Consider the following 26,759-nt stretch of genomic DNA (forward strand, 5'->3'; position numbering starts at 1 on the left):
GTCGCTTCACTCCTTCAGCCTGCTTCTTCGCCGCTCCGCTGTGACGTAGGCGGCGCGCGGATTTGAAATTGTGAAGAAGGCGTCGGCGCTGTTAACGGTAATGGCTGGGCTGGGGGGATGGGTCTCTCTGCGGCGCGGGCCTTCCCCGCCGAGGCGGGGGGCCCGGCCCGGCCCGGCCCGGCCTCCGGGGAGCTGCTGGCCGCACACCGGCGGGGGGGGAGGGAAAGAGGCCTTTTCTCTGTTGGCTCTAGCGAACTCTGCTCTTAAACTCGTCACCTGGTGCGTGTGTGGAAACAATTCGCTCTGCCTGCGGTGGAGCCCGGGTGAGGTAGTGGAAGAGTGCGGCTCCTTCGCCAGGGAGAAGGAGGTGACGGAGAAGCTGCCCCGTGAAGCGGCACCTTCTGTCATGGTTTGCGACAGCTGGAACTAGGAAGTGTCACCGTCAAACGCGATTTGTGTTGATGATGCGTTTTGGTAATGTTTGTACTGAATGTTTTTCGATTCGTTATAATTCAGTCATTTGAGCCCACTCCACAAATAAAATAGATCCTCTGTGGAGGGCAAAAGTTGCCTTTTTTTCCAAGTTCTATTTACCTCAAAACCGCACTTAATACCACTGCGGGGACGGTTCAATACTTGCTATTTGATATATATTTTGTATGCGTAGTCTGAAGATAGCTATAGTATTACCTCAGGGTAGACTTCCAAGTTATTGTGCTATGATACTGTGAGAGCATTTGCCAAATCAATAAGCAGGCTCAGAATCAGTGGCTAAGGAACAGAGGGATGGCTGAAGTGCTAGAAACAGTAGTCATGTTAGTGTGGCTGTCCTCCCAGCTGACTGGACTGAAAAACTTCTTAAGCTGTCTTGCTTTTGGAACCTGTGGGTTAGAAATGACCAGGTATAAACAAAGACAAAATAGTAGGTTTGGAACAAGCACTGGCACTTTCATCAATAAAATAATTAGTTTGAAAGGCTGTGGCCGCTGCTGTGTAGTTCTGGAGTCCAACATACAACACATTGGGGTTTTTTTTCTTTTTTTTCTTTTTTTTCTTTTTTTTTTTTTTTTTTTTGTTAAAGAGAACCCAATATTTCTGGAAACTCTGTTGCACTGGTTGGTCCAAAGTACAGTTCTACTTGCTTATTCTGACCCTTAGAAAGTCATTGTGGTGTTTAAAAAAGCAAATACTTTTAGATCCTGGATTTTCCAATACTGACAGATTGTGATTTACAGTTTATTCACAATGAGACGAAGCTCAAGTACTGCCGGAAGCTGTGGTCGGCAATCTATGATGGCACTGAGAGTGCAGGACAACAACAAGATGGGTCTTCAAACACCTCAGATGTAAGTGTTGCTGATCATCTTGCTAAGAATAGGTATATAAAACTAACTCCGAAAAGATTTACTGTAGTGCATTTGAGTGCGTGAGTAGCAACTGAAAAAAATATGGGAGCAGTGAGAAGAAAACTTGCAACCCAGCATATATACACAAGTGCTCCAGTTCTGCAAAAAACTTTCTTTAATGTGTTTGGATACCCATGACACATTTCAAATTGTAACACTTTTTCTTACATATTTCTTAGGTGGCTGGGTGCGTGAGTGTATAAAATGTATACTTACAAATCTTCTTGCAGAAGTAGTTTTGATAATGACAAATAACATACTAAAATCTGACTTTTCTAAGATGCTGCTGTGCTGAAGATGCTCAGGCTTATATGTGTGTGTGTATAGTTTTCTTACATGAGCAAAAGATGAAATGGTAGAAATAGTCACTTGAATCCTTCTCCCTGTTCCTCAGGAAGGACAGAGGTACATTTGGGAAGCTGAGCATGAGCAAGCCTACACCTGGAACTTCGGAAAGAAAAGTCAGCTTTTTTGGGAAGAGGTATTAATAGCTTCAGACCTTTGTACTGTAAATTAAAACAATAATAGTCCCACATCATTTTGTAATTTTTCTCTCTTGACAGATTTTCATTATAGGGAATAATGGATGTGAGGCCAGCAGACCTTCGGGTCTGCGTTCCTCCACTCTTTGATCACTAAAAAATAATGCTGTGAAGCAGGAATTGCTTTGAGAGATGTTCTTCCTCTTGGGAATGATGTGCACTGCAGACCTTAAGAGCTCCTAGATACATTTGCCTATTTAAGGAAGAATGGTATCTCCAGTACACTCTGCCTTAGTTTCCTCTCTCTAAGATGCAAACCTTCCAAAATTCTATAGTCTTTCAGCTTATTTCGTGGCTTTCCGTGTTTTGATGTCTTGCGGGTATCTTCTTTCATAGGACCCCACTGTTGCAGGGATCCATTCTAGCCTTTGTTTTCAGTCACCTACATAATTTTCTTTCTTCATCTTTGGGGTATTTTTCTGCTCTATAAACATTTATTTCTTCAAATAAACTGAAGAAAATAATCATCTAGGATGCAGTAATCCATCTGTTCTATGTCTGCATCATGGCTTCCAGGTTAATGTTGTTTTTAAAATCATCCTAGACGAAGAGAAACCTTCAAGCATCTCTTTGCATAAGAAACATAAAAATAGCAATTTTAGTGATCTAAACATGAAGAGAGTTCTTCTTTGTATGTATTGTCACAAGAACCATATTTATTTTTTGTCCTTAGAACTAGTGGGGCTGGAGGTTCACGCAACAGTCAGTATGGTGTGTTTGGTACAGAGAAGATCAAGGATCCCAGGCCACTTCATGACAAGGCATTCATCCAACAATGTATCAAGCAGCTTTGTGAAGTAACTTATTAAATTACTCTAAACATTCATTACTAAGCATAAATATACTAAACAAAATATTTATTTTTCAGGGTTTCAACTTCAGATTTTCTTTAGTGACTAATATGGCATGTTTCTTTTTCTCAGTTTCTTGCTGAGAATGGTTACGCCCATAATGTTTCCATGAAATCACTACAGTCTCCATCAGTTAAGGACTTTTTAAAAATCTTCACTTTTATCTATGGATTTCTCTGCCCTTCTTACGAACTGCCTGACTCAAAATTTGAAGAGGAAATTCCCAAAGTTTTCAAAGAGCTTGGGTAAGATCACTATTGTTAGTCTGTTGTGCTAAATAGATACGATATCACTAGAAATTTAAAAGCTAAAAATTCTGCATAATGGCTGCGGAGAACAGATAGGCTTCTTTATTCAGATGAGACTCTGAAACTACAATGTTGTGATTATTTTGTTTCACTTTTGTTTAGCTCTAAGTTTAGTCTCTGATTCTCAGACCCTACTATACATTTTATATTTGAACTTCCAGAACTGTAAGCTCTTGGAAGCTTGCTTCATAATGTAAGATCTAATTAGTCATGTTTATTTGTATTAAGCTTTGAAAGATAGACAAAAATTTTTTTGACAGACTCTTAGGGTTCATTCTGTTAAAATCCAAGAACTGAAAAACAGTTTCAGAATGTTGGATTTGGTTTATTTAGTTAAAAATAATTTTTCCTGTAATTCTGTCATTCTGCTTTCAAAGCAGGGGGTGGAAATAACAAAAATGACCGCTGAGGTGAAAAAAACCCCGCTAAATAGCTGGGAGGTTTATTTCTAATCTTGTTCAGTCAGTGTTTTGAATCATTCATGCACCACTACTTTCCAAGAAAGAAAATCTTCTGCCTATTGTTAACAGTGAACTTTTGGTCTCATTACAATATACTTAGCTTCTTTTTTACTTCTGTAGATTTGAGCCCATGATGATGTCAAAAGACCAGGGCTCCTTAGATATAGGTATAAGTCTGTTCTGTTCACTTCTCAGTATTTAAAAAAAAATTGGTTTAACCTACAACATTTGAAACTGCTGACCTAGCTGAAATGTTGAAAAATAAGTTGCTCTCAAGAGGCTTTACTCTGCTGCACCAAGAGTGTTATCCTGGATAAAAAGACTTATTTTGAAAACTCACTTTACGTTGCCTTTTGAGAGTTAGAAAAGGGACCTAAATAATTCATTTTTAAAAAGTTCTCAGGCTGAATGGCTCATGAGCTCTTATTTAGAATTGTCAGTTTATCAGTAGCGTCGTGTCCTATGTTCTTAAAATAACTTTGGGCAGTTGTCAGTCTAAAGACGGAATAAAATCTGCACTGCTGTGTTCCTTGTTTTGTACAAGATTTTGAGGGGATATCTGTAATTAGCTGTATAGTCCTTGTGTGTTCCATATTTATAGGTAATATTAATACTTTTTATGCAGCTGTTCTGAAATTCTTTTCTGTAATTGCATGACATTAAGCTGATTGTCAGTTGCTTTCCTGTTTTCAAAGTGCATTTGACCCAAGAAGCAAGGATGCTGCCCTCTAAGAACAGGACTCCTGTGTGTCTGTTTTTGTATGTTAGGAAATCCTTCAGGCTTGCACACCCAGTTTGGAAGTCTAAACATCATCCATTGGACTACTACTCCCTCCTTTGCATTTGTTGCCTTTCCTTTGAGGTCTTCGTCGCATCATGAATCACTTCATGCTCACAGGGCACCCACTCCTTTTTCCTTAGTACTGCAGTGCCCGCCTCTGTTCCCATAGTAGCTTCAGAAGGAAAAAGACAGATCTGGATGCCACCAAGACCAAGGCAACATACTAAGATGAATAGGAAGGGGCGAAGGAGCATATGAATGAATAATTTACACTTTTTGTATGAGGCCTTAATTGTTCCGAATCTTTGGATACGCAAAAAAAATCCATTTCTTCAATCATTTCTTCACCAGCTAGCCGGTCGAGGGAGGTGATTGTCCCACTCTACACCACACAGGTGTGGCCCCACCTTGAGTACTGTGTACAGTTTTGGGTGTCTCAACATAAGAAAGACATCGAACTATTAGAGTGTGTCCAGAGGAGGGCGATTTAAGATGGTGAAAGGCCTTGAGGGCAGGACTTTCAAAGAGCCTCTGAGGTCACTTTGTTAGTTCAGGTTGGAGAAGAGAAGGGTGAGGGGTGACCTTATCACAGCCTATACCTTCCTTAAGGGGGGCAGTGGAGGGGGAGGTGCTGATCTCCCCTCTCTGGTGACCAGTGATAGGAATGAAGCTGTGTCAGGGGAAGTTTGGATTGGACATTAGGAAAAGGTCCTTCACTGAGAGGGTGTTCGGTCACTGGAAGAGGCTCCCCAGGGAAGTGGTCATGGCCCCAAGCCTGTCAGAGTTCAAGTAGCATCTGGACGATGCTCTTAGTCATATGATTTAGTTTTAGGTAGTTCCTGCAAGGAATGGGGAGTTGGACTCAATGATCATTCTGGGTCCCTTCCAATTTGAGCTATTCTATGAATCACAAAATGAGAAACACACAATAATTGAATAAAATAGTGCTGTAAGAACTCAGCTTATTTCCCTTTGATGTACAGTATAAAGTACTATTAAGTTTGTTCTTCCTTCTGTGCCTTGATCTACATGTAAAAATGTGTGGTTTTGTTTTCATCACTGTTTGCCGCAGCTATTAAAAATGCATTTTCTTTTGCCTTGTAGGTACCCCTTTCCTTTGTCAAAAAGCTCTATGTACACAGTGGGAGCACCACACACGTGGCCTCAGATTGTGACAGCTTTGGTTTGGTTAATTGATTGTGTCAAGGTAACATTTGTCCTCTTTAAGCCAAATATTTCCACTTTTCAGGCTGGAAAGTTAGTTTCAATACAGATCTCTTAAACACTTTCTAAAATCTCTGTTTGACATTTATGTAAAGAAAAAGGTAGGTGTTCTTACCTGCCACCTGGGAGCCAGCCCTTAGCTTTACTTTTAGTAACTTTTAAACCGAGTTTTTAATGTTATGCTGTGATAATATTTTATTTAATTGTGTGCACTGGATAAATTTGTGTGTGAGAAAGGGGGAGAAAAATGACAACTTATACATACATAAAAATATGTAAAGTTAATGAGTATAATCATGTATCTTTAGTGCATATCTTCTTGTGACATTTGCCATCTTCTCTGAAATTTGAAGTCTAAGAATGGAATTTTCAATAGCAATTATTCAAGGATCCTGTCATTGTTGTATAGAGTGTGGGGGGGTGTTCTGGGTGGGTTTTTTGTTTGTTTTTTTAATGGTAGTAACTCTCTGTTGCTGCCAGCTCAGATCTGAGCAAAATTTAGAATCGGTGACAGAGGTTCACCACTGCTGAATTGGGCACACAAGAAAATCCCATCCTTGATGCTGAAAAGACACATTTGTCTTAGCAAGGCAATTGGCAGTGTCAGATGTCCAGTTAATGCCGCTTCGCCTGTGCTTTTAGTCAACTAAACACAGGCTCATTAGCCTGATGTGATTGGTCACATTCTGAAGCAGAACCATTACACTCTGCTTGCTGAACTCCTAATCTAATGTTACTCTGCTTTTTGTCATGAATATGAAACTAATATGAAAACTAATGAGGATCTTTACACTTGCTCTTTGTATGTACACATGTGCCTTTCAGTTGTATACTGCCATGAGGGAAAATGCACCATCGTTTGATGATGGACAGAGCTGGGGAGGAGAGACAGATGATGGAATTGTACATAATAAGGTACCATAAAAAGTAAATTATTATTGGAATTGTTCAACTCAATTTTGCCATATGTACCAGAACATTTAATTGCAAAAATGAAATTAAATCAGAATTTTGGACTAAGGTTACAAACCTAACAGTTGACAAGTAAAAATGCTTTTAAAGTAAATATGTGTTTATATCCTGATACATATGCATATGTGTTGAAACCAACTTTACAATACTGCTGTTATTGTTTCTGAAAGATCTGTGATTTAAAGTCTCCAGTAAATGCTTTTTGGGTAACCTTTCTTGAATTCGAGTTCAGTTCTCTGACATCTGAAGTATAGTGGTCATATTTACTGAAGAGGTCTGTTAAACAGGCCTACAGTTTCCATAAATCAGCCGGAAAGGATAATACGCTTCAAGATAATAAATTCTTAAATGTTTTATCTACTGTCCTTGTTAGGTATCCCAGAAAAATGTATCAAGTATTTCCAGACCTTTCTTAATGTGAATTCTAGAACCCTCCTTCTGCCTGGAAGTAATCTGTTCACATTCTATGTTTAAAGAGAGGAAAAAAGGGTGATTTTTACAGAAGTACAGTCAAACCAATGAAGGATATTTTTGGTGCCTGTTCAATTCCATTGGTTGAGTAGATTTGGACTATCTAGATATTTTACAGCCCTTTGAGTCGTTGAAATGAAAACTTTTTAAATTGTTTTCAGCTTTTCATGGACTACTGTGTGAAGTGCTATGAGCACTTCATGAAAGGGAGAGATACTTTTGAAGAATTGGATGCAGAAGTGCAGTCAAAATTAAGTAAGTTTTCATGTTTTAATGAAGTATTTCACTGTGTTACTGGTTTCTTTTCTCCTAGCACCAGTTTTGCTCAGTTTACAATTGAAAGTGATCTGAGGTAAGGGAACCTGAAATTCTCATGTACCTCTTGGTCACTTTGACTTAATTCTCTTCTTTTTATTGTATTGTTACTAGTACAGACAGACGTGTCATGCTCTGCTGTCAGCTGTACTCGTGTAACCCCATTGTTTCCAATGGCTTTGTGACAGAAAAGCAGTATACAGTTCTTCAAATGCAAATTCCATCTATGCAGATGATTCTTGTTTCTGTCTGACAAAGTTAATGATTAAAAAAAGAAAAATATTATCAGAGGATGCACATCTGATAAGTAAGAAAGTTCAGCTTCTCAAAGCTCTGAAAACAGTCTGCAAGAGTTCCAAACTCTGTTGTGAAGGTTCCCATATGTGATTCAGCATGTGCCTGTGTTTTTCTTCAGGGAGATGGAAAATTATTAATTTTTTTTGACTTATTAATTTCATCAGCTATAGAATATGAGAACAAGGATGAAAAATTGTTCTCGCTTTCTGTGCCCTCCTATGAAAAGTCAGACTAAGGACACTTCTGTTGCAAGCTGGAGCCATCAGTTGGAGAGGAAACATAAGCTACCAGACTGTATCTAGATATTAATAGGGAAAAAGTAATCATGCCATTGTTTGGTAAAGACTGAGGGAAGTAAGGGGAAAGACGTCCCAAGAGGCAAGGAATTATGTGGATGAGAAAGGACTATACAAATCAAACTGCCTTGTGAAGCTGGAAAAGATGAAACTTACCTAACAACCACTAAGCTATAGCATGGGCTGTATGAGAGTTTGGCAACTCTGACCTCACAGGAGTGATTCTGAGCTCTTTTATGACATGAGGACTGAAAAACTCATTTCTTGTTTGTTTTGTTTTTTTGCCTGTTTCCTTTGTAATGAAAGGGGGGTTTTATGGGTTTGTTGGTTGGTTTTGTTGGTTTTTTTTTCTGGTTTAAAATAATTGTCCAGATAATGGGTGTTTACTGTGCTGAAGCTAAAGCATAGATGCTTGGATTAGGTGATGATATTCAGTGAGATGATTTTGTAACACCCCATGACCCTTTTACTTTCCCCTTCCCCAGAGGATTTATTTAATATAGATGAATTCCAGATAGAAGCTTTAGCAGCTGACAACAAAAGACTTCATGAAGAGATCGCAAGACTAGAAAAAGAAAAGGAAAGCGAGCCGGTTAGTAAATTGTCTATGCTTATTTATACAGTGGAGTTGAATTTTCTATTATTCACCATTATTGTCATTATTAAATGAAGATACTGATGATACATTACAACAAATGGAAAAATATTTTCAGTGCTCTGTGAGATTTTAATTAGGCCAGGGTATTACAGACTCTATACCACTATAGTACAAGGCATTTACTGTGGAGTGTTCAGTCACTGTTTAATATTGTGCAGATATTTCCAGGTAATGAGATCATGCATTGACTGAAATACTAATAAAATACTTAAACCACTTTTTTTAATTGAACTTCAACATTATCTTTTCCAAAAGTGTTGGTATGAGAACTTCTTAGGGGATGAGACCATGGGATTCAGTGCTAACAATACATTTTAGGGAAAATATTTTGTTTGAAAGGATGGATTTTGCTATATGATTTGATACATCATGAGTTTAAAAATGGTTTAGTGTCTGTGCAGCTGGGAAATTGAGATTCCTGCCTACTGTGCAAAATGTGCTGCTTGTATTCCCAGCTTTCCTTGCCCTTAGTTTTATATGCCCTTTGTGTATTATTACACTTAAATTGTGAATTACCTGTAGTAAGAACTTTCTTAATGCAGTGCCTAATGCAAAACAAAAAATAAATGTTGAAATGCAAGAATTAAGGGACAAACCACCTTTTCATCCTTTTTTGTTGTTATTTTAAAGATACTTAACATGATTCATCTATCACAGAAATAAAAATTTATTAAAGTTCTTTAATTTTATATTTATATTGTTGAAGTTGACCAATTACTCTGTCTTGTCTGGAAAGTAAGATCATTATTTTAGACTAATGTAATAGTGGTTGATCTTTCCATCCATTTACTAGGATCGTAGAGTATCACTACGAAACGTGAAATCATCTCTTCAAGCAGATGTCCAGAAATACCAGGCTTATTTGGCTAATCTGGAATCTCATATAGTCATCCTTGATCAAAAAATGGAGGGTGTTAATGAGGAAGTTGAGACAGCAGGTAAGAAGGCCTTGGCCACAAATGGGATAGTGAAGCTAGAAACAGGTTTAAATTAATTGTAGTTCTGAACCTCAGGACAGAGTGAGATACTTAGTGAAGGATGATGCTACAAGTAAACTTTCCAAAATGGATTGCTAATAAAGAGATTTTTTGGCTGATAGCTGTTTGTATACTACAGTAATGAAATACAGATATTATTTACTCATAAAAATACAGAGAGATTAGGTTTAACTATATAGGCTGGTATTTTACATCTATTTCACAAATGTTTTGTGAACTTAGAAATGGAAGTAGAAGCAATGAAGCAGGAGAATGCCCGGCTCCAGCACATCTTTGATAACCAAAAGTACTCAGTTGCGGACATTGAGAGAATAAATCATGAGAGAAATGAGCTGCAGCAAACCATTAACAAGCTGACTAAGGAAGTGGAAGCAGAAGAACATCAGCTGTGGAATGAAGAGCTAAAATATGCTAGGAATAAAGAAGCGGTATGTGAAAACCCTACTACACTGAGAGGTGGCTATCAGTTTTCATCCTGCAAGCTTAAATTTGGGATTTGGACTATTGTTAACTTCTTTCCTACATAATAACAGCATAGATATGTCTTAACAGACAAAAGTGACAAGAACAGCTGCTGTTTCTAATCTCTCTGAAAGATGTTTCTCTTTTTTTGCCCCTTTTTGGGGCCCCTTTTGTCATGTTTTGAGCATAATGGAAATGTATTCTTTAAATTTTTTTCTGTATCATAAGGGACATAGCTAGAATATGCACCACTGTCAGGCCTCAATGTTGTAGCATCAAGAGCTTTGATAATATTAGCTTGAAATTGCTTTGATAACACAAGCAATTTCAGGCTAATGTTAAGATTTCATAGCAAGAAAGTAATGCAAGACTAGTACTTTGAATCACTATCTCTGCATGCATTTAGGGCCAGACTGGTTCCTTGTGTGAAAGTTCTGATAGATTTCAAGGGTGAAATTCAATTCCCTCAAACAGAATGAAAATACGTGGTCCTGTAAATGGTGAGATTTAAAAGCTTCTGCTTTGCTAGATGGAGAACTAAAAAAAAATTACAAATATGTTTTGCATTTGGCAGGGTTATGCTTTATCCAGCACTTGGTATTAAATTCCTAATACTGTGCAAGTATGAAGCACGTAGAACTGGAAAAAATACTTATGTTATTTGGTGTTTGCATATAAATGGCACTCATTAATGATAAATAGAGCATTTAATAAGCTTTTTCTAAAGGCACACTCAAATTAAAGTTTATAAATAGGAGATATGGCTATGTGGCATTTCCTGCCAAAACCAGTAAGAGAAGACATATCAACATGATGACTGATTATTGTTTTAGTTACATGTATTATTTCCAAGCATGTTTTTCCTTCCCTATCAACTAATCCTCAAAAAGTTGAGGCAGGAAAAAATAAGGCAGGTGAGTAGGGAAAACCACAGGTGTGAAACCATTCAGTCTCACCCATAAAGACTGAGAAACCTTGCAGAGCAATCTCTGAAAGAATCATAAAACAGCATTTAGTCTAAACAATGCAGACTACTGGACTGTCAATATATACAGCTCTTGCATACTGTGGTATGACTTGGCATCATGTTTGTACAGAGCAATTCGGAAATCTGTTTAAAATACTGTATGAATACTTTTTGCAAAGTATTTCTTCTACAATTTTTGCCCTTTTCTCCTCTGAACAGATCGAAATGCAACTGGCAGAGTATCATAAACTGGCTCGAAAGCTGAAATTAATTCCAGTAAGTGCTGAGAATTCTAAAGGCCACGACTTTGAGATTCAGTTTAATCCTGAAGCAGGACCAAATTGCCTAGTCAAATACAGAACTCAGATCAAGGTAAGCAGAGTCAGCACTGAATGTTTCTGTTACCACTCACAAAAAAATGTGTTTCTTTGGAAATGTTGGAAAGGTCTCTCTTAATCTCCCCATGAAACTTCATTGAAAAGCTTGTGTGATGCATTGCCGTAACTACATTATAGTATAGGAAGGAAACTTGGTATTGCAGCATACAGCAGCCTAAATAAAAACAGGAGGAGGAAAAGATGTATTGGGGTACTTCTTAGTTCAAACTAACAAACTGCATTAGCCAGATCTTGTATGTGTATTACAGGCTCCCCTTATGGAGATCATAAACCAGACTGAGGAAGAAATTAGGAACGCTACTCAGCGGAAAATGACTTTGGAAGACACTTTGGAACAGGTGTGTTGGTTAATGAAGATTAGGACTAAGATACCATAATATTATCTGCTGGTCTCATTTGACCTTTTGCATGGGAGAAGTGTGGTGTGGTGCATTGTTTCTAGTCTGGGTATACGTTTTTTGTTTGCATTGGTTTTGTTGGGATTTTTTGTTGGGTTGGGGTTTTTTTGTGGGACAGGGGGGCATCTGTGAGAAGATTGTTTTAATTATGATGGAACCTAACAGGTTTTGTGAGACTTAGGGTCTCCTTCTGTTGGTTGAAATAATGTGTGTTCCCTGCATTGAAGATTATGCATCTTACATATATTTGACTATAAACATTGGAAAGATTTGTTTTTAATAAGTCATCCATTCCAGTCCACGTGGCTTACCATCACTGACAAGTTGTTATCAGGAAGATTTTTGGCAATATTGGGTTCAGGATGGATTGGAAGAAGCAGAATTTTATTTTCCCATTCTTCTTCCCCTACCTCAGTTTTTATTGCTGAGCATGACAGCAAACGGTACAGAATATGCTTTTGGTCAGCTGTCCTGGCCATGCGCCTTCCCAGCCTCGTGCCCACCCCTACCCTACTCACTGAGGGGCCACGGGAAGGAGAGAAAGCCTTGATGCTGTGCAAGCACTACTCAGCAATAGCCAAAATGGTGTGTTAGCAACACTGTTTTAGCCACTTAACCAAAACAAAGCACCATACGGGTTGCTACGAAGAAAGTGAATGCCATCCCAGCCTGGCCCGGTTTAAATATTTCTGGGCTACCACGTGTTGCTTGTGATGGCATGGATTTATATGTTAGAATCCTTTTTCAATTATATTTTCTTGGTCATGTTTTCATTCTAGGTGAATGTAATGGTAGTGGACAAGAAAAGCAGTGTGAAAACGCTGAATGAAGAAGCTGAAAAGCTGGATGAGCTTTACCATCAGAAGCTTAAGGTAGAAGTTCTTAATAATTGATGACAATTTATCTTTAATGGTATCCTTAATCCTAGTATTTATACATAAGTTTTCGTTTGCCTTTTTTTTTGTTTGTTTGGACCTCTGCCCTTGCCTCCTTCCATTCCCCTTGCAGGATTCTCTTTCTTTTCAGAAACGTTTGAGTGCTACCTTAAGTGAGTCAGTTTTCACTTTCTCATAAGGGAATCTGGCATCATACTTTGGCAGATCCTGTAAATCATAAGCTACTACATCCAGTAATAAAAGCAGGAGGAATCATCTCCTGACCTCAGGATGTCTCAAATCACGTGCATGAAGGAGATTTTAGAGTTAACGGTGTCTGCCTTGTCTATTCAGTTTGTATATAATAAATACACTTCCACTTTTAGCAAACATGTTCCATCACATTAATAAATAAGGAAAACATTATTTGACTAAAAGCACATTAAACATTTTAATGATATAAAATTGTTGCTTTCTTTGTTTTTCTTCCCCAGTGGGGGAGCAGTCCCTATCCTTTTCCTCACTTCTAGTTTAGCAAGAAAACACAGCCTCCTCGGTTAACAACTAAGCAGCTGCTTCAGTACCTCCCAACTTGTCTAACCGCATGGCTTTTGTGGGGCTGTGGTGCCCAGGAGAAAAATGCATTTTGAACCAAGCTAGTGTTGGATATATCTGCTCTTTGAAATCCAGACTTCTGTGCTGTAACCACAAAACAGGGTTATTTCATTGCTAATACCTGCTTAGATGGCTGAAGGCAATTCATTTAGTTTATTGCTTTCAAAAACACCTGAAATTTAGCTTTTGATCTATGCTGTTGGATATGCTTTTCTCTTAAGGTGAGATCATAAAATACTCAGTTGCAACTGGATGGTTATAATAAGACATAGTCATATAACTCCTCGTATTATCATGAAATCCATAAGATTTCAGTATTAAAATTATTTTTGAAGAATGATGTTTCAGTAATTTACCAGAATTGCATGTTTAGTTGATGGCAGAATTTAGTTTGGTATTGTGCTAAGTATAGTGTCAACAGTGTCATTCTCCCTGAAGAGATGATTACTTAGATTTTGTACTCAATAAAGGGAAAGCACTTTTCTTACTCAAATGTGATTTTATTTTTTTAACCTAGAAACAGTTGTTTATAATGATCCATTTCTAAACTATTTAAAGTATGTGAATAACACTTTTTGAGATGAAGTTTGAAGTGAAAATAGCTTGAAATATGGTTAGAGAAATAAAGGGAATGTTAGGCTGGGTTTGGGTGGAAGACGATACAGAAAATACCTGAAACTTTAGGTTTGGGGGGATGCCCTTGGGGTTTTTTAGTTCTGAGTTTGGAGTTAATTGTGTGAATTCTGAATTCAAGTATCAAGATGTAATCAGGTAACACAAGGAGAAAAAAAAATCCTAATTATTCCTGCGTTATGGAATATTTTTTTTCCTCTTCTGTTTACAGGAGGCAGAAGAGGAAGAGCAAAAATGTGCAAATGAACTGGAATTGTTAGAGAAGCATAAACAATTACTTGAGAGTGGCATCAATGAAGGTCTCAGTGAAGCCACAAACGAATTGCATGATCTTCAACGACAGTAAGGCCTATAACTTCAAGTTGTTTGTGTAGTTTATTTTGGGTTTTATCTGTGTTAAGGATAAAGATATTTTCTTGAATCCTAACGTAAAATTCTTTGGTGAGTTGGGTATCCATCTCAGTATATTAATTTCATTAAGTCACAGTTGAAAGAAGTTTCTCCTTGACACTTAATATTTTGCTAGAATATTTGTCTGCTGTATCAGAACTCCAGGTTTCCACGTAATTCTTTTTCATGTATATGGTTGTAGTAATGAAATTAGTTTGTTTCCAAACTTATGTGACAACTACATTTTACGGCCTGAAGTCTGGAAAGACTATTCACACTCTGTTCTGGCTCTGAAGTACTTTGTTTCTTACAGGTTAGCACGATATGGTCCTTTCTCTTCTAAATTGAGTATTAATATACAAATCTAAATTGGTTGAAGTTAATACTAATAGCAAAAAATATGGCTAAGCATGACGATATATCAGAGAGGTGGTTGTTTTAGATGTCAAGAATTTTATAATTATGGCCGTGACTTTCTGAGTGTCTTTACTTTTTAGATATCAAGTTGTTATGCAAACAACAACAGAAGAGAGCAGGAAAGCTGGTGATAACTTGAATCGTCTTTTAGAAGTGGTTGCTACTCACGTAGTATCTATAGAGGTAAGCTAAAATTTGATATTCAGAATTAAATCCGCAGTTAAACATATGGACATTAGAACTTACTCTTTCCAATAAAGTATCAGTTATTTAGGGCTGCTGCACTGAGTCTGTGGATTCCAGTTAAATAAATTTGTTGACAAAAGCTTTGGTATAAATAATCAGAATTGATCACTAAATTTCGGCACTAGCATCCTGTCAGGTTTAATCTGCTTCTGGTAGACGTCTTTCAGAGAAGTGTTTAACTGAAATCACTTAACCTGTGCAATGACTGCTTAAAATGCTTTCACAGAACCAGTACAATAAAGATCATGATAGTTCTAATAAACTTTCTGTAACTTTTCTAGAAATATCTTGATGAACAGAATGCAAAAATTGACAGAGACTATGAAGAATTCATGTCTGAAGATCTAATGTCAGTCTTGACCAGAATTCTAGACAGTTACAAAAAGAAGGCTGGAAGTTTGTAATTGCCAAAAAGGTGAAGATGAAAACTTTGCATTTCTGAAGCTCTGGTATGGCGCTTGCTAAACGGACAGGTACTTCCTGTGTTGAGCAGTGAAACTGGTTTTAAGCATAAGGAAATGTTTATGAACTACCTGTGTTTTATTGCCGCAAATACATTAAAGAATTAAACAATATATTTGTATTTTCCTAAAAAAGGCTTTGCTTACACTTCCTCCTTGCAATATATTATACATATTTACAAACATCTGTGACAAGACAACTGTGGAACAAGTTACTTTTGTTTTTTCTTTATAATCAAATAATTTGTGCTCTTGTAGGAACATTACTAAGACAAGAGTACAGTTAACCTGTTAAAATAACAAGCCAGAGTGGACTTAAAGATGGAACTGCAAGTGACACCACAAATGCAGAGGGTACTGACAACCTGAAATACTGCCACTTAAAAATAACTAGTGGTTTTTGTAAACTTGTGAGATTGCTAACTCAGAAGAGAGTTACACTTTTCTTTCTGGAGTATAGTTTGTGCATTTCATAATATACATACGTATTCAGTGCACATCCATGACAGGGCACATAATTCCCCAAGCCTTTCTTTTAGTAGCAAGACCAAATGTAAATGTCGGTCTCCCACTTATTCAGTTATCTGTGAAACTGCCCAGAGACCTCTCTTACATGAGTAAGTTTGGGGTTTTTTTTTAACAAAAACCTCTTTGAAAAGATCAGTAGTAGTTATACAGTAGTCTTGTAAATAGTCTAGAGAAAGAAGGATAGTCAGTTTGAAAACAAAGTTCTGTCTCCAACTGCTCATAGTCCCAGATGAAACCTCACTGTAATTCTGAATATATATACTAGAGATAGCTCTAAGTAGGACAACATATGAATTCTGGCAATATAGCTAATCAGTTGTAGATTTGGCTAATGTCGAGTACATAAAAATAGTCTAAAATGAGTCTGCATTCTTGTTAGACCTGCAGGACAGACTCTATTTGATTTTTTTTCTTCCGTGGGAATGTAGCAGTAAAATTTGTGCATGGGGAACTCCAGTCCAAATACATTGAAGAAAATGTATCCCCATCTCTTGAACATGTACTTCTCTTTGTTCGGTGCTATGTGGAAGTAGCATCTTCTTATCTGCTCTATATATACCTTTGTGTTTAAAAAAAAAATATTAAAAAACAAAAATCAGCATTTGTGTCTTGGATAGTTTAGTTTATGATGGTATTTCCTTATAAAAGCATTGAGGTATTTGAGTGTTTTTAAAAGGGTTCAGTGATAAATATCACTGATTCAAATACGCAATAAAAACAACTTTGCAGCCTGTTCAGAAGTTTTTAGCAGCTGATAGCTAAATGAGTTGATCCTTAATTCTATAATTAGACAAAATATTTGAATGATACGCAGATCCCTAGGATACACAACAAAACTTAAACTGGACTGTCTGAACACAGACTGCAAATAAAAACTGAGTAGTCTTTAATTCTAGGCCATAAAACTCAGTTGTCCTTAATATGGTGTGTGAATCTTCTGGCTCTGGTTATGAGTATTTTGTTTAGGATATTATGATACTGATGGCATTATTTAAGCTTCTAACTTTCTGCTCTTTTGTACCTCAGAAGTTTAATTTGACAGCTATAAAAGTTTTCTGACAGGTGGGTAGTATTTCTGCTTTCTTCTGTTGTCCTCTTTCATTTTACCTTTACAAACTCTTACTTTTTTTTTTGTTTTGTAACAGCCTAATCCTTATCAACTATCCATCCCTTCCTTTAGAAGCTTTCTTATTTTGTGATCTTTCTAATATTTTTGTTATCTGAAGCAATATTCTTCTAATTAAGCAAAACCGTAGGCCATACAGAATAATCATGTTCCTTTAAAATATGTGCTTATTTAGGGGCTATGCTGTGGCTTGGCTGCCTGATACCTCTTTGTCTCTGGCTATATAACTGACTGTGTGTGTGTTTATTAGCATCTGTAAGTTCTTTGCCATGTGGAGTAGTCGGTTGACTGAGTAAATGAAAGCAAAAGAAATATTATTTCCAAGGACTAATACTAAACCAGTGGTAATTGGTTAAAGAATAAAGGTCACAACAGCTTTCCTTCATGTCCTGGCAAATGTAATATTGTGAAATTAAAGACTCGGTAGTCTGAGTAATAAAAAGACCACATTTGTAATGTTGGCAACATGGTTTTGTTATTGGGCTGAACTATTGGTCTGTATGTCAGCTAAACTGAATAGACTTTAGAACTGTAAAATACTGTGGGGATTTTTATGTCATAGTATAACATAGATTAACATCGGCCAATATTTACTAGGTGATATGTCTTCACATTTTAAAACTGAGGGAATTTTTCAATGCTTCTTGAAAATGGCTTCTGTGAGATATTTGAAGTCAGGTAGTCAGTTATTTTTGATTTGTGTTCTGGAATGTGGCTTTTAAATTTAGGCAATAGACATTAGAACACAGTTACTACTCTTGATTTTGGTTTTGTTTCTTTTTTTACCAGAATGTAAAGTCTTAATCAGAATGTACCACTGACACCTGCACATCTCAGTAGTAAAAGTAATTTGTAAATTTTTTGGCCTTTGTATGGATACAGTTGCCTCATTTATTGCTAGTGTATCTTTTGTACAGTTTACTTAATATGCCTTAAGTTTATGTATTTTTATGCTCAATAAAATTTCTTAAACCTGTTTCTCTGAAGGACAGGTTCTTACTGCAAGTATAGAAACATGACATAAAAAGCGCACTTAATTTGATTTTCCTGGAGGAAGTAGGTAATTAATGATTCTCTTAGGGAATTAGTATCTGCTGCTATTCTTGCTGTTAAACATGCATTATATAGGGGAAAAATAAATATAGAAACATCAGTCTTCTCTAAACTGCAAAGGAATAAAAATTGTCTTAACCTTTTTAAAAATAGATGGCTTTTTAGAAACTCCAAGGAACAGAAGTGCAAGCTACTTTGACAACCGATTTCTCGTTGTGGTTTAACCCAGCAGCCAGCAACTAGGACCATGCAGCTGCTCACTCGCTCCTCCCTTGCGTGGGATGGGGAGGAGAATGGGAAAAAGTAGAACTCATGGGTTGAGATAAAGACAGTTTAATAAAATAATGAAGTTAATACTACTGCTACTACTAATAATAATGAATGAGCAAAACAGACTATATGAAATACAATTTTCTCACTGCCTGACGACTGATTCAACAACAGTTCCTGAGCAGCAATTGTGGAACCCAGAACTCGCAGATTTTGCAGAACTCCTGAAAAAGACCAAACTCCTGGAAAAGTTCAAACTTCTGGACAAGAGAGGATTTGAACTCGGGGGAAAAAGAGAAGTCCTGCCCCCAGGACAACGCTCATTCATAAACTGAGCGGATGTCTATGGTATGGAATATTTCCCTTGGCCAGCTTGGTCTGGCTGCCTGGCGCTGCGCCCTCCCACCTCCTGCATTCCTGGTCATCAGCTGAATCTAGGAGACTGGAACAAGTCCTTGATTTCTTAGCAACAACTAAAAACAACAGTGTTAAAAATGTTCTTCTTGCACTAAATCCAAAACCCAGCAGCTACTGGGAGAAAAATTAAATCTGTCCCAGCTGAAACCAGGACATTTATATGCATAGGTATCTCTGGCGTTAATCTTCCCAACCAGCCTTTTGCTGTCTTAAGCATCAAAAGATTATTTCCTTTACATCACCACTCTTCCAACTGATTTTTTTTTTTTACCTAGTTATAAAAAAATAACACTTGATGCTGTAGAACTCTGTGTATACCTTTGTTCTGTTCTATGGAGTATGTTATTTTTCACATTTTGTTGTCAAAAACTCACATCAATGTCAAGAACTGGGTAAGGTTTTTTTTGAGTACTTCTTGAGTGCATCGTATGAGCCTGATAAGGATTTTTTAATGTTGCAGTGTCTATTCAACTCACATGCATGAGGCTACTCAGACACTGCTCATTGGTTTTGCCAAGGTACAGTACTGAATGTCTACACAAGTCTTTAGTTCCAAGCCTGGTTAACAATATGCTGTTCTCTGTTGGTTCTGTAATACTTCTAATATTTTGCGTACGTTGGCCTTTAATTGGAGTTCTCATCCCTGCTCTACCTTTTGTGATAGAATTAAAAAACCCTGTATGTATTTTTATCTTCTTATTTGTGGAAAGAGGACAAAAGAACAACAGGCCAACAGCTGAAGACACTCCCTTTTCAACAAGATGAGTGGAAACTCCTTGCAGCAATGCTTTACAGTAAGAAAGAAGTCCATGCTCTGTCATGCCAAGTGACATGCAAAGCAATGGAGATTTTGCAGACAAGGGTACTGGCTACTACTTGCCTATTTCTACTCTATAGGTTATTTGCTATGTAAGTATTTTAGGTACTGTGAAGAATCTGAAGAGACTAAATGTATTACCTTTCCACTCCTCTCAGGAGCACTGTTTTGTTTTCATACTAGAAACCTTAACGTTTCCTTTTGAGTCAGTTAACCCTTCTCTTTCAGCAGTGGTATAGGACAGGGAATTGACCTGTTTTTTCAACTCTTGCTCTTCACATTTTTGGCTGTGATAGGGTCCCGACATGATGAAATCATGTATCGTTGAGATCCCTTTCCTTGCAAAGATCTGCACCCTACGGGCCTATTTTATCTTCATTGGAGTTTTACGTTTTAGGTGCGTGTTGAAAGTTTTTGATGGTATCCATTCCTTTTTCAGGAATGGAAGGAGCACAGAAGACTCACACAGCCCTCAGTGTCCTCACTGGATAAGGGACGAGTGATGCCTTACCCAATGCTACATCTCAGAGAAGCGCACTGACATCTTCAGTCCTGTATCAGGAGGTTGGTAGAGACTGCTCAGTCAGCCTGAGAAAACAAATTATATTGCAGGCTTTGTCTGTAGAACTTCATTTGTTTACAGTTTTTTTTCTAGCAGATGTCAGTTTGCATCAGTACAACAGCAAGATGTGGCAGAAGAGTATCTGCATACTGTTCTGCGCTGTTTTTCAGATTTTCAGATTGAAAAATGGCTAGAGGAAGAAAAGGCGGTTGTTACTTCTCACAGGTCAGGCAACATTCACGATTGGCAAGCAGAGAACATGCTCTAGATCACAGCTCACACTTGAGACAATCCGATGATACTGGTCTGACCACAGGGTACTGTATCTAACATTACATTTGCCAGGTCTGTTCTGCACTACTCCCCTCTGGAGAGAGGACCCTTTGGGAACCCCTGTTCATAAGGGTCTCCCAGTCTCAGCATTTGCCCGAAGTAGATAGGATCACGTGTCTGTCTACATAGTGATAGATTGTGTTGTCCCTCCATTCCTGAAGTCCTTATCAACAGCTTCATGATAACAAGGAGTCTTTGTGATATGTGGTCTGTATGATACTTTCCCTCATGTGTGAGATCACAATTTTAATTGGCAGTGTCTTATCTGATCACTGTTTTAGTCTTAGGAACCCTTTGCACAGGGCTAAGATTTAAAAAGCACATGAAATTGACTGTTACTCCAATTTCACCTCCACTGAAATATTCATTAGTTTGGCAAGACTCTAAAGCAGAAGAAAGGTGGTGATAGAATATGTATAAATATTTTGAAACTAGCAAACTGTATTGAATTTTGTTTCACTTTTCACACCAGGATTCAAAATAGTCAATGCCTTTGTATCAGTAGAAATCACATGGCCTTGCTGAGAACACTGAACACCAGCACAGTTGTGTGTGACTACTGTGCACCTAGCTGAGAGGAAAGTCCTTCGCTATTCTGCCTGGAAAAGAGCATCTGGAGTTACCAGTTCTAGTTATCTGGCCGGTCTTAATTAGCACAGAGCATTACATTACATTTGAAGCGCAGAGAGGACACCAACGTAATGGGATCCACTTGACTAATACAGTGTAGTGACTTACTGTCCTCTCCCCCTCCCAAGGGTTTGGCCATCAGTTGTAGAAAAGCCATATGGAAAGCTGTAAATTAGAGCCACTGTCCTGGTTTCAGCTGGGATAGAGCTAATCTTTCTGGTAGCTGGTCTAGTGCCATGTTTTGGATCTGGGATGAAAAACATACTGATGTTTTTAGTTGCTAGGCGGTCAAGGACTTTTCAGCTTCTCATGCTGCCAGGCGCGCATGAAGCTGGGAGATGACACAGCCGGGACAGCTGACCCAAACTGGCAAAAGGGATATTTTATTCCATACGATGTCATGCTCAGCATACAAGCTGGGGGAGTTGGCCCAGGGGCAGCAATCGCTGCTCAGGGATGGTCTGGGTATCATTCATCGGGTGGTGAGCAATTGCACTGTGCATCACTTGTCCTATTTATTATTATCTCTTCCTTTGCTTTCCTACTAAACTGTCTTTATGTCAGCCCATGAGTTTTACCTTTTTTTTTCATTCTCCTCCCCATCCCACTGGAGAGGGGAAAAGTGAGCGAACAGCTGCATGGTCCTGGTTGCCGGCTGGGGTTAAACCACGACAGTCACACAACATAAGAAAGGGAAAACTACAACCAGAGGTTGCACTGTTCAGACAAGTGTAGTTATTTTAATAGGAAAGCCATCAACTTGAAAGATATAAACTTGTAAAGGAATAAACAAGAAATCACAGAATGGAAATTCAGCATCACTGAGGATCTCTTCCAGCAACCAGCAAAGATCAACATTTCCCGCCTGACTGATTACTCAGAAGATGTTCCTCAGGTGTTTTATCATGGGTGCTGAGCACACAAATGCTTAGTCTAGTAGCTCCTTAAATCCTAGCTGTCTTTTGCATGCGCTACCACAAAAACTCAGTGATATGTGCTTACAGAATCTCTACACAGTAAAAGATGCCCATGGTGAGAAAGACAGGGTAGTGGTTACTGTGTCATCATCTGTCCTGGTTTTGGCTGGGATAGATTTAATTTTCTTCCCAGTAGCTGCTGGGCTTTGGATTTAGTACAAGAAGAATGTTGATAACACTGCTGGTTTTAGTTGTTGCTATAAAAGCAAGGACTTGTTCCAGTCTCCCATGTTCAGCTAATGAGCAGGTGTGCAGGACCTGGGAGGGAGCATAGCCAGGCAGCCAGCCCAAGCTGGCCAAGGGAAATATTCCATAGCATGGACTTCATCCTCTGTTTATGAATGGGCATTGGTCGGGGGGCAGGCTTTCTGTTCTCTTTTCCATGAGTTTGAATTCTCTCTTGTCCAGGACTTCGAACTTTTCCGAGAGTTCAGTCTTTTTCAGGAGTTTCACAAAATTGGTGAAATCCAAGAGTTCTGGGTTCCACGATCGCTGCTCGGGGACTGGCTGCAAATCAGTCGTCAGGTGGTGAGAAAATTATATGGTATATAATTTGTTTTGCATTATTATTATTAATATTAGTAGTAGTAGTAGTAGTATTTCCTTTGTTGCTTTATTAAACTGTATTTCAACCCACAAGTCTTACCTTTTGTCCATTTCTCCACCCCATCCCGCTGTGGGGGAAGGGGAGGGGTGAGTGAGCGGCTGCCTAGTGCTTAGCTGCTGGCAGACAGGTTAAACCACGACACCATCCCAAAATCCGGAGCATGGGGCAACACCCTGCAGAGAAACTTAAATGACTAAGCAGTCAATTGGTCTTTCCTAGCCTAATGGCTTGGACTCCATGGTGCCACTGCTACTGGAACTGGGGATGAAGGAACTGCTTGATGGTTCAGGAGAAAGCAGCTGGGGTAAGAGGAGGAATGAGAAGAGTGCCAAAAGCCAACATGATAGAAAGAGTAAGAGGAGGAAGCAGCCTTCCAGAGAAAAAGCAAGTAGTAATGATGCTCAGCTACACAAAGGCTGGAAGATACTAAAATTACACCCTGTAGCAGCAATATCATCTTGAATCGAAAAGCATAATGTCCCACACATGTAGTAGGACCTTTTCTGTGACAGTGTATTTATGTTTTCCTACTTCTTCCACATCATACAGAGGAGAATGATGCATTTGTTCACAGTCTTTGTGACTTGTAAGGGTGTGATTGGAGGGACTTTTTCAGATGCAGTCTTAAAAATATGTATCTTTGCAAGCTTAACAGCAATAGTGTTCTATTAAATCATTAATCTTGAAGACATTAATGTTATACTCTAGCAGCCTTTTCACAGGTTAAAAACTGTGGTTCCTCCCAACATGTATTTGCCAGATACATGTTTTCATGTACTTTTTCAGGAATCACTCATGTTTCTTTTTCTCACAGAGTGTAATCAATGGCCTTGCTGGACTCGTCAATGCAAGACGAAAGCCATGCTTGGACTGAGGTGCCAAGAGCCAAAGAGTTAACAAATGGAGCAATTAACTTGCGCTTATCTTATCAGACAGAAGTAAGCGGGGATAGCCCATCACTGTAAATCAAGTAATCTGTGGGGGGCAGTGGAGGCCAGAGATTGATTCAGATAAAGAACAGACGGCCTGCGGAAGCGCATACCAAGATGCCCGCTCCATAGGTGTGTCAAGCTGCTGAGTCCCGCTTGTGACGACACAACATTCTATGCCAAGAGCCAATCAACACATAATAATTGACTTAGTCCCACCTCGCAAAAAGATTTTCAAACATATAAAAATTGGCACTTGAAAACTCTCTTTGGGAGGAGGAGCCAAGTGAGAACTTTACCTGACGGACAGGCTGACGAGCCTGAAACTCTCTTCCCCCCCCAAGAAGTGCCGAGTTTCAGCATCCATGCAAGGACAGGAACGACTCTCAAACACACACTGATACGATGCACAGTCGGTTCCTTTATTATTCCGCTTGTGCGGTTATATACATTTTCCATATCTGTACATGCGATTATGCTTATTCGGATAGGCTACAGACATGAATCACACACTGTTCACACGCCCCACATTCCCTTATGATTGATAACTATGCACTAACGCCAATAGCAACAGACTGCCTCCACATCCTTGAACACATCTTGTTTTTGCTAACCCACACCATGTGCACTATCAGAACTTTCTCAATGGCTATTCTTAGCTGTCTTTTCCAGCAGCCTGTTCAGTTATGCTGTTTTGCTTAAGCGGCCTTGTCGTGCTAATTCTCAAGCTACATCGACCCCAACATCTCCCCCTTTTTCTTTTCAAAAAAAGCTAAGCTATCTTATCATTGCCTTAAAAACATTTGCTCAGTTTGTGTTAGTTGCATCACAAAAATTTTCTTCACAGTTACCTCTAGTGCCTTTTGTGTTATGCGTATTATACACGGGACCAACATAATCACTGCCATAATCATTACAACAATAAGCAATAACATTTTCATTAGTGACATTAACCAGCCAGAAATTCCCCATCTGTTTCCTGCTGCCTCAAATACTTCCGCAGCCCCAATAAATCAGAATGCAGATACAATAGTCTAAAGTCAAAAATCGGAAAACTTACCAAACCAGAAGATGCAAAGGCAGTTACTTAGTCCAGACAAATCCATTAGATCACAAAAACCAAATCAGTCCATCAGGTCACATAAATACAAACACCATAACACAAAATCACACATTTATGGTCGCGACCACACACACACACACACACACACACACACACACAGAGGCACACCAAGTTTTCAACATAAATCCAAATATTACAAAGACTTATGAACAGACAGCAGGCAGGCAACAAAAGTAATACTGGAAGAATGCCTTTGTCTTATTAATAGTCCCTGCTCAGAACTTTTTGGTCCAGTGATCAGAGGTTCTCCCCGAGAATCCCTCGGTGCCGGCTGAAGGTCCTGCGATCCCTGGGACCATTGATGTTCAAGAGCAGGGTCCTACCTGGGTACCCAAACTCTACTAACAGAAAGGAGCAAAATAATTCACTCTCCAAAACTTAACCCCGGAGCCCTAGAAAGCAGGCACTCATATTGACACTCGTCAGATAGTACAGATAACAGCTATACATCGTTAGGATGTAGCATCTTTGTTAACCGGGCCCACTGTCTTTTTATCACCTCCCCTTCTTCTTCCTTGTTCATTCAAGATGGGTTTGATCGATTTTGCCGGCACCCACTCCATCTGTCCATTATCTGCAGAAATACAAGCATATCCCCTCCCCCAAGTGAGTAGTCGTACTGGACCTTCCCAAACCCCTTTATCCGGGTGGAATACCGATACTAACACTACATCATTGTCATAGACATTTTTGTTTGTTCCCCTGTGCCGAACAGCTGGGGGGTTGTTGGCGTGGGAGACAGAAAACGGTAGTAACGATACAATCCCACGATGAGTACGATCGTTCTCTTTTATTAGTCAGCAAAACAGGGTTTATATAGCAAAGCAATAACAGCATCTGACTGGTTAGATACCCTTAACCATATATAGGCAAAACTGCTATAACTCGCTGCGATTGGTGCAAAGCTTCATTTCTCGATGCGGAAGCAGTGATATGACAGGAAGAAACAGCATGGCAGGAAGTGGCAATGTAACAGTCCCACTGCTCCAGTGTTCCGAGCTCGTCACTCTACCTTCCCAACAGGGTTCTGTGTTCGCCGCACTCAAGGCCCATTTCTAGTTCGAAAGTCTGGGTTGTTCAACGGCACCAAACTATGTCCCTCCTCGTCCAGCCAGGACTCCACAGGGGGTCACTATGACCTCCTCTAACATTCGACCAATTCAGGACAAAAAGGGTTTTGTGTAGACAGTCTATCGGGGATTGCTCTCCCCCCTTTTTTTAAAATATTTAAATGATCTTTTAGTAAGCGATGGGAACACTCAACAATAGCTTGACCGGTGGAGTTGTACGGGATGCCCCGTACATGCTTAACACCCCACTGCTAAAGGAAACGGGCCACCACCTGAGACCTGTAGGCTGGGCCATTATCAGTTTTAATTTGTTCAGGTACTCCCAACACAGCAAAGGCTTGCGCCCAATGTCGTTGGGTTGCTTTGGCATTGGTAGAAATAGCTGCTGTTGCCCAGATGGCAGCCGAACACGTATCGACAGAGACATGGATGTGCTTCAAACGCCCAAACTGGGGGAACTCGGTCACATCGGTTTGCCAAATTTGTCTGGGCTGTAGACCTCGAGGATTTACACCACCATCCTGTATAGGAGTGAGTCTCACACAGTCAGGGCAGGCTGCAACAACAGCACGCGCATCTGCTTTAGATAATGAAAACTGTCGTTGCAGCGCCGCCGCAGACTGATGGAAAAAATCATGCGCTGCTCATGCAGCATCAAAGCTTGTGGACAGCTGTACAGGAGTGGCTGTCACTAGTTGGTCCGCACGGTGGTTACCTTCTGTTAGGCCCCCAGGAATGGAAGTATGACTTCTAATATGAGCTACAAATAGTGATTCTTGCTGCTGTTGAAGCATGTGCCATAACTGAGTTATGGCACTGAACAGCAATGGGGTTTGTATCTTACCCATAAATGCAAAATGTAACCTTTGTACGAT

At 39.0% G+C, this 26,759-nt stretch overlaps 1 protein-coding gene across 1 annotated transcript; it reads left to right on the top strand.

Moving 5' to 3' along the window:
* The first annotated feature begins 10 nt into the window (after positions 1-10).
* On the top strand, positions 11-18,066 carry NDC80 (NDC80 kinetochore complex component). Its single transcript, XM_075415280.1, has 17 exons — positions 11-97; positions 1,236-1,346; positions 1,801-1,887; positions 2,622-2,745; positions 2,872-3,044; positions 5,454-5,556; positions 6,399-6,488; positions 7,178-7,271; positions 8,410-8,516; positions 9,376-9,520; positions 9,803-10,008; positions 11,229-11,381; positions 11,656-11,745; positions 12,585-12,677; positions 14,140-14,270; positions 14,816-14,918; positions 15,263-18,066. Exons 2-17 carry the CDS (start codon positions 1,246-1,248, stop codon positions 15,383-15,385), a joined length of 1,923 nt encoding a protein of 640 aa, XP_075271395.1. The 5' UTR covers positions 11-97; positions 1,236-1,245; the 3' UTR covers positions 15,386-18,066.
* Positions 18,067-26,759: the final 8,693 nt, after the last annotated feature.

The sequence above is a fragment of the Opisthocomus hoazin genome, chromosome 3 (genome assembly GCF_030867145.1).
Source record: "Opisthocomus hoazin isolate bOpiHoa1 chromosome 3, bOpiHoa1.hap1, whole genome shotgun sequence".
Taxonomy (NCBI): domain Eukaryota; kingdom Metazoa; phylum Chordata; class Aves; order Opisthocomiformes; family Opisthocomidae; genus Opisthocomus; species Opisthocomus hoazin.